General features: G+C 48.8%; 1 protein-coding gene and 1 pseudogene across 10 annotated transcripts in view; both read right to left on the reverse strand.

Annotated features, from left to right (window-relative positions):
- LOC138173166 (transcription factor A, mitochondrial-like) overlaps positions 1-2,719 on the reverse strand; it is an 8,674-nt pseudogene extending 5,955 nt beyond the window's left edge.
- The window catches only part of TRAF3IP1 (TRAF3 interacting protein 1), an 83,351-nt gene that overhangs the window by 22,815 nt on the left and 52,513 nt on the right, over positions 1-8,023 (reverse strand). Inside the window, exon 16 of one of the 10 annotated variants that reach the window (XM_069103128.1) lies at positions 3,803-3,821. The exons of the other annotated variants lie outside the window; for them this stretch is intronic. Coding sequence (XP_068959229.1) covers positions 3,819-3,821 — 3 coding nt within the window. The 3' untranslated portion in view covers positions 3,803-3,818. Of the gene's footprint in view, positions 1-3,802; positions 3,822-8,023 lie in introns of those variants that run through there. 10 annotated transcript variants of the gene reach the window in all.

The following is an 8,023-nucleotide window of genomic DNA, read 5'->3' on the forward strand; positions in this document are numbered from 1 at the left end:
AGACCCCTGCAACAACAGCACTGTCCTTCACCAGTGGACAGTATTCACTCTCTGTCTGCAGGACAGTCTCAGGAGCTCTTAGCCAACAGCCAGGTTCCAGGACTTCTTCAACAAAAGGACTGTCTTTCACCAGTGGACAAATCTGGCAAAACAACATCAAAACAGACAGACAAAGTACCAGCAAAACAGCCATGTCTCCTCAGTCCTTGGCAGCTCAGGGGGCAGGTCTCAAAAGTCCAGGGCAATTCAAAGTGGCCCCCAGCAATTCTCTCAGTCTCTCTCTGCCTCCACGAGGTGCTGCTTCCAAAAAGTTCTTCTGCCTCTCTCTTGTGTCTCTCCAAATCTATGTCACCAGCTCCTCCCAGTTCAGGACTCTCTTTTCACATCAACAAGTCCATCCCACAGGTGGGATTAACAAGCTCTGGGCTTTAACACAATCAGTTTGAAAACCAAGCCAATACAGGGGAATCTTTATATTCCATTACTCTCACAAGCCCTCAAACCGAAGCCCCTGCTGGGAAAGCCAGCATGAGCATAGACGTAACGAGATCTGTGCATCTGACAACGGGTACAGTGGAGGGACTGCCATTTAAAGTCTCTGCATTTGTCCCGGGGTGGGTTTATGACTCCAGAAAGGCTTTCACAAGACCCTGCTGAAGAGGAATTCTCTAAGCTTGTAAAGATCCTTTTTCTATGAAATAGAACTGACTGGTAGTTTCCTCAGGGTGTCAACACTTCAGTCTTAGAAAATAATGTTCAGGGATAAAATCTGGTTTGGTCTTCTGCACTGACAGGCCCAGTGATGGGTAGCAGAACATGGCATTCATTCATCCATCCAATCAAGTAGCTAAGAGTGATGGACTTTGGAGGGAGGAGATCAGGGTTCAGATTGTGCCTCGGACACTTCTTAGCTGCGTGGCCATGAGTGCTCATATATGAGGATTATTCAGGACCACAGACTGAGAGCTGGAAAGGACCTAGTGGTCATCTAATTCAACCTCTTCATTTGATCATTGAGGAAACTGAGACCAGACAGGTTAGGTGAGGAAGGTCCAAAGCTGACTCCATAAAACTCAGAGCCTCAGTTTCCTTATCTGTAGAATAGAGGCAGCCACACACAGAGTCCACAGCTTTCCAGCTCAGCCTGTGCTCAGCTGGTCTCTCTGCCAGGGCTGCCTTTTGGTCAAAGCTCTGAGCTGCCAGCCCGGATGAGACAAGCAGGTAACAACATGAGAGGGCAGGGTGGTGAGGCAAATCTGATGTTCACGGATGGCTCTACCCAGTGTACTCCTGGTGACTGGCAGTTAGGGACAGATGGGTCTAACACTTTCCTCCTCTCCCCTTAGCCCTTCTTTCCTAAAGGCTGGCTCTGGTGGGTCCCAAGAGTGACACGACAGCTGTGCCGGGGCAGGGGCTTCTTGGAGATTCCAGCATCTGCTTTGTCTGGACTCCCAGTGGGGTCTCCCTAAACCTGTGCCCCACCTTGTCAGAAGCTGGGAGGCTTGGCCACTTTGTCCTTGGGTTAAGGAGCTGAGAGCTTGTGAGGGTCTCAGAACAACTGTCTCTTCTCAGTCTGTGTAGTGGGAGCTAGAAGGGCCCTAGCTATCATGATGTTCAGCTTCCCCTTAGTCTCGCCTCCGCCCTTTTCCCAACTCCAGCAAGCAGGCTAGCCACTAACAATGAATGTTCCTTTCTCCATCTTAAACCGGGCTGACTTGACATGTGGGAAGCAGAGTGCTCAAAGTGGGACAATCTAAAGGAGGTTTTCTCTGTTTCAAGGACAAAAAAATTGGAATATGAAAGCACTCAAACTATCTGAGGCCACGTGATTAGAGTCCTCAATGAATGGTATGGATTGTAAGTGCCTGTGGGAGTTTGATCAGTGGGCACAGAATGGGTAAAGGATGGCGTAAGCCTTGGGTTTGGCCCTGAAGTGACTTTACAGCCATCTACCAAGGGCATCCATTCCAATCCTTTGTTTCATAGCCAGGGACTCAGATTCCTCCTGAAGGAGACTGGCATTATGTCTAAAATCCTCACTGGAAACTCAGGAACATTCTTTGAAAACGGATCTTAGCACTTCCTAATTCTTAGTAAAAAAAGAAAAAAGTCAGCCCGTATCTAACCTAACCTCCAGCTTACTCCCAGTTGGCTCTGCTCCTCTGTGCCTTATCTTCAGCAAGCCAGTAATATAAACGTGGCTCCCATACTATGCTTTCATGGAGAGCCCCTCCCAGCACCAGGCCCATCTTCCCTAGACTAACTGTTAACCTTTCTTCAGAGCCCTCCATCCTCTGGACCAGCCCTCAGGCTCTTCCATTTCATGAGTCACTTGTGAGGCCTGGGATGGAATTCAGCACTCCCATAAAGCCCTGACCGACGCTGACTCTGGAAGACAGAGGCCCAAACCAAGTGTTGTGACATCCTTGGCGATCTACAATTATCCCCAAGGGGGAACACAAAATCCTCAACAAATGCTCTGAATAAGCAGAGATAAAATCCAGTTTTAACAAGTCCCATCCTAACTTGCAGTTCTCGATGACTTCATGTTCAAGAGGGATGAAAGGATCTTGGGATCAGACTTAGAGCTGGAAGTGCCATTGGAGGGCATCCAGACCGGGCCCCTCATCTTGGAGATGTGTGATGAGCTGCCCAAGATCCCACAGCTATGCAATGAGAGCTGATGCCCAGGGGCCAAGCTCAGGCCAGCTGACTCCATCGCAGGCCTCCCTTGGCCTCCCATGAAATAGCCCTAGCCAGCCCTTCTGACGATACAAAGAAGCCTCATGGCTGGGGATGGAAACCCCACCTAACCAACACTTTTCCAAGTTCCTAAATCAAGCCGTGGGTCCTTTTGGAGAAGCCCTCCCACGATGTGCAGCTGAAGCAGGCTAAATAGTCTCAGAATTGGAGACTTGCTTTCTAGATGTTTAATTTGCAGTTTGGTGATTAAGGAGTTACAAACTGCCTTAGGGGTGGGGTTACTGGGGCAGACTGAACTGAAGGATGCTGGCAAACCCAGGAAGCTCTCACTAGGCAGAGATGTCCTGAGGCTGAGAAGGTGATGGACACAGGCGCCCAGCAGATTCCAGTGAAGTGGCAGGCAGCCCACTGTCTAAGATGCTGATAGTGCAGGCACCATGAAAACCTAGGAGGTGCTTCAGAACACATGTGAGGAAAAGGAGAAACAGGAAGCTGGCCTGGGGATGCTCAGGAAAGTGCTTTGACCTGCTCTGCCTACGACTAATCCACTGGATCACGGGTAGCCCTGGCCCTGTCCTATACTGGCTGGCTAGGATTTCTCGGGTGCAGGGAAAGTCAAACAGGAGTGTCACCTGCTAACCTTCCCTTACATGCTATTACAGCTGGCTCTTTGTGCTCCGAGGCAGTGAAGTGCAGGGGACCGAGAGGCTGGCGTGGGGCTGGCATCCTTCAGGGCCTTGTTTCCTGCCTCTGACCCAGGCCAAGTCACCTGCCCTCTCTGTGCTCTATTCACAAAGACGGTGCTGGCCTGCACCTCACCTGGGAGTCCCAGTACCAATGACAAAACAAGATCTCAGAAGCTTCCTGCCTGGATGTGATGAATAAAAACTTTCTTCAAGAAGAAAGTCTGAGGGAGCAGCCATGGCACATATCCTTTGCCATCATGAAACATGAAGAAGGAGCCTCTTTGGGATGGAGATGATAATGGGAACAGTGACTTCCGGTCACAGAGGCTGGAGGAATGGGTAGCTTCAATCTCGAATGAGAAGACAGGCTGAAGATGGGAAGACACTGATGACAATCACAGCAGCTCCAGACATGTTCATCTAAATGAGCTACTGAACAGAATCAGAAGGACTTTGGTTACGATTTCTTGGAGAAGTAAAGCTCTGCACAGTCAAACTGCCAAATGAAGAGACCCCAAAGCCCTGGAATCATCTGAACCATGGATCTAACACACTTGGAAAAAAGGGACACGTGGCAGGTAAAGAAGGCCAGCGCCTCTGTGGAAGACAGATTCACCCGTGAAACACTGCAGGATGAGGCCTAGCCAGGGCCACTGCCCCTCAGGAAACCCCACTGAGTCAGAACATTTCTAGAGCAGTGGCCTTTTCTCATCCTCTCTTGTGGCTGACCCACCACATCTGGAGTCTACCATGTCAGCACTCAACATATTCTGTGAGAAAGCACTGCGGCCTCATAAGGAGCTGACAGAAAATCTGCCGTGAGGTGGCGTCATTTCTGAGAGTCTCCCCAAGGGGCCAGATTCCCAAAGAACAGAGAAGTGCCCAGACAGTAAAGCAGGCTTAGCTTAAAGGAGACGATCATGAGGAGGGCCCACACGTGTCTCTTCTCCGATCTCCATGAAACCTTCGTGTTATCTCAGTGTCAGACTCGTTTGGCAGAGCACACCCTTCACAGGCGCAAGAATGGGCTGTTTTCTAGGTTCCAATGCTCTTTCATTAGACTTTCTTGCTTTTGCTTCTGCCAGATCTTTATTCCTTTATCATGAAATATTTAAGTGGCAACTGTGTATTGCAGTTCATGCCAAATACAACGGCCACCAAACATATTTTTTCTTAAAAAAAAAAAAACTGAGCAATCATCTTCTTCCACCCATTTCTTGAGGCTGGAAACGATCCCTCCTCCTTTCTTCCCATCATGATACTGCTCCTACCTTACATTATACTGATTCTCAGGGGAGGCCCACAGGAAGGGCAGTCTGCCATGGGGTCTGGCACACAGCAAGCGCTTCCTAGGATTACTGCTGACCTCACTGGGACACGGTGTACTCCTTTTGTACAATGTGCAGAAATGGAGGCTTCCTCCATTTAAACCAGGTGTGACTATGCTGACTCTGAATCCTCTAAGTCAGTCTTGAGGCTATTTATTATTATTATTATTTTGAAAACATATGCACCAGCAGACACCAAGAACAAAGACAGGAAATACAAGTTCCTGGCCCACAATCCTCCAGTATCCCCACACACTGGTTAGCCATAACACCCATGTACAGTGCTAGGCAATGGAAGAGAGCCGATGGGAAAGAGGGAAAATCCTGTCCTCAAGAAGCTTCCAGCCCAGTGGGGAAAAGGACACACACACAGTGGTGACATTCAACGTTCCCAGGCTCTTTGGTAGAGCTGGGCACTTGCTAATGAGGTTGCCCAAGAAGATTTCCAATGTAAGCAGCTACAGGAAGTCAAAGGCATGGTATCCCCCCTGGGGCTCTCCCCTGCCTCAGGAAATCATAGCTAATCTTCAAGACCTAGTTCATGCACCAAGGCCTCCAGGAAGCCTGCCCTGCCTTCTTCTTGGAGCTCTCAGAGCACACTCTCTCATGTGCTCAGCACAATCAAATGTTACCAAGGTATCTGTGGGTGTCTTACTAACCCTACGAGAAACTTCCTGAAAAATGGGAGTAGACTTTTATTTGTGGTTACATCACTCTCAGGACCTTGCACTACATTTCACATACAATGCTGAACCCATGCCTCCCCTGATGGCCCACCACATCTAGGAAGGCTCCAATCAAGATTCCTTGTACTATCTGGCTATTTCACCCCAGCAGCCCTGCCTCTGCACACATACTTCCTCGTCACCCCTTTTCAGTTCTAGAATCAAGATCAAATAATTGCCATGGCTACTGTGCTATGATTCCATCCATTTCTACATGTTTCCAAGTCAAAATATTCTCCCACCTACCTCTCTTCTGTTTCGTTTCCCTTCTCTGTCCCACCAGCCCACTCCTCCAAAGACATATTTTACACTGTTTCTGAACAATCCTTTGAAGGACCCTCAATTGGAATTCTTAAGACGGGTATTTGTGTCAGGGAGGAGCTAGGGAAGGGGCCAACAAAAGCCCGAGACAATTTCCTCAAGGTAACGCCGTCCCCTCTCTCTGGCTTGGTTAACTCCAGGCCCAGCTCCTGGTCCCTGTCAGTGTGAGGCCGAGGCAGCAGTGGACCACCAGGGGTTGGATTTATGAAACGAGACAGGATGCTGGCCACAGACTGTGCCTTTAGTTCATAGTACCTGCTAATGTGATATCAGAAGCACAAACACCGCTTACATAAACCTCAAGATTTCAATTTGATGCCTAGTGTGCAAAAACCAGCCTCAGACTGAACTGAGAACAGCCAGCTCAAGCAAACCGCCAGGCCGGCAGCAGAGAGGCTGAAGGCATCACTTTCTGTTTTATATATATCTACCTGAGCATCTGAATATATGATGGATGGCCACATAGAGAAATATGGCTACTAGAACTCAAAACACACCTGGAACTTTTATAGAAATGAATTATTTATGAAAGACAATCTTTACTCATGAAGATGAAAATAATTCAGGGAAGGGGGCAGCCAATGGTTGAAATCCATTCCCTAAGAACTTATTTGGTGCCAAGCTACTCCTGCACTAAGTTCCAGCAGTACAGACACAGGTGTGAAATCCCCCTTGCCTTCAATAGCAGAGACCCCACCTCTGGGAGGCTGGGGGCCAAAGATGGCAAGTCCATAGGATAGTGAGCTGACTCATGACGGAGTGACTGATTTATTCCTTCCAGAAAAGCAAGGGACAGAAACGCCTCAGTAAGAACATTTGTTAGGCCTCCACTATGGCACAGAGGAAGGAGACCATGGAGTCACCAGACCGGAAGGGCAGAAGCACAACTGTGCCACTGCACAGCCAGCTTTTAAACTGATTTGTACCCAATGTCCACCAGTCTGTAGCCAGAAGTACTTTCTCTGTGCCTGTCTAGCCTCAACATTTCACTGGCCCAGTGAAGCCCATTTTCCCTCTCTCATGGCTAGTTTGACCAAACCCTTCACTATGTCATAGATGCAGTGCTGAGGGAGATGGGGGCACCATGGAATCCAACACCCTTCCAGCAGAAAAGGAGAAAATGGAGGTCCGGTGAGGCCTGGTGCCTGGGCTGTGGTCAGGACTGGAGCCCAGGCCCTCCTTGCCCCTGACTCAGCACATGCAGTGTGGAGTATTGGAGCTGTCCTCTGTGCTACTTATGGATCTCTAGCAGCCTAAACAGCAATGCTTCCATTCTCCCAAGCAGGGGGCAAGGCAGCAAATAACCATTACCCAATGGCTATCAAATAGCACAGCAACTCCCGGTCTCTAAGGTTGGCTTGGGTGGGCCCGGCCAGAGAAGGGAAGAAGACAAATGAAGTGGGGAGGGGCAGGAGCCAGGGCACTGCCCCTGCCTTGCCCCTCCCCCCCCCAATAAAGTGGCCTCTTCTTCAGCTGAAATATCCCAAGGTCCCACCTCTCCTCTCAGCTATTTCCAACTCTTAAATCGTTTCCATTGCTGGCCATGGCCCATCTCCACATTCTCCACAGCTGAAGGAAGAGTCACCTGGGCTCCAATTTGCCCCAATTATTTGATTGATAGATAACGAGTCAATGTTCGGCCGTTCTTAGAAGTGATGCACTTCCAGCCGCTTCCCGCTGCTCTGGTGACTGAGCAGGAGGCCCAGACTTGTCCCTGACCTGTTTCTACAATTCCCACCGGGCCCTTCCTGCACACTGCACTTTTTGTTCCTGTCTACCTGAATTTCAAGATTTCAATGTGAAAAAATTTCAGACTAATTACATTGAATGTAATTTTACATTTTTTCTCTTATTTTCACTTATAGTTAAGAATAAATGTGTACAATCACTTATGCTGCGACACAGAATAAAGTAAGGAAAACCTGGAGAAGGAGGAGATGAGGTGACTATAATGAATGGGAGTAAAAAGATGTGAAAGGAAGCTGCATTCCGAGAAGCTGTCAGGAAACTCTCAGCCTGGGGGAGTGAGGCTCTTCGTCTTTAAGTGCTAGCAAGAAGGAAGGGTGTGTGGTGTATCTATGGTGTGTGTGTGTATGTGTATGTGTGTCTATGAGGTGTGTGTATGTGTGTGTGTGTCTATGGTGTGATATATGGGGTGTGTGTGTCTATGGTGTGTATATATGGGGTGTGTGTGGGGTGTGTGTGTCTATGTAGTGTGTGTGTGTGTGTGTGTGTGTGTGTGTGTGTGTGTGTGTGTGTG

Source organism: Petaurus breviceps, unplaced genomic scaffold (assembly GCF_028583685.1).
Source record: "Petaurus breviceps papuanus isolate PSGF00001 unplaced genomic scaffold, PetGlider_PUasm1.0 567, whole genome shotgun sequence".
Taxonomy (NCBI): Eukaryota; Metazoa; Chordata; class Mammalia; order Diprotodontia; family Petauridae; genus Petaurus; species Petaurus breviceps.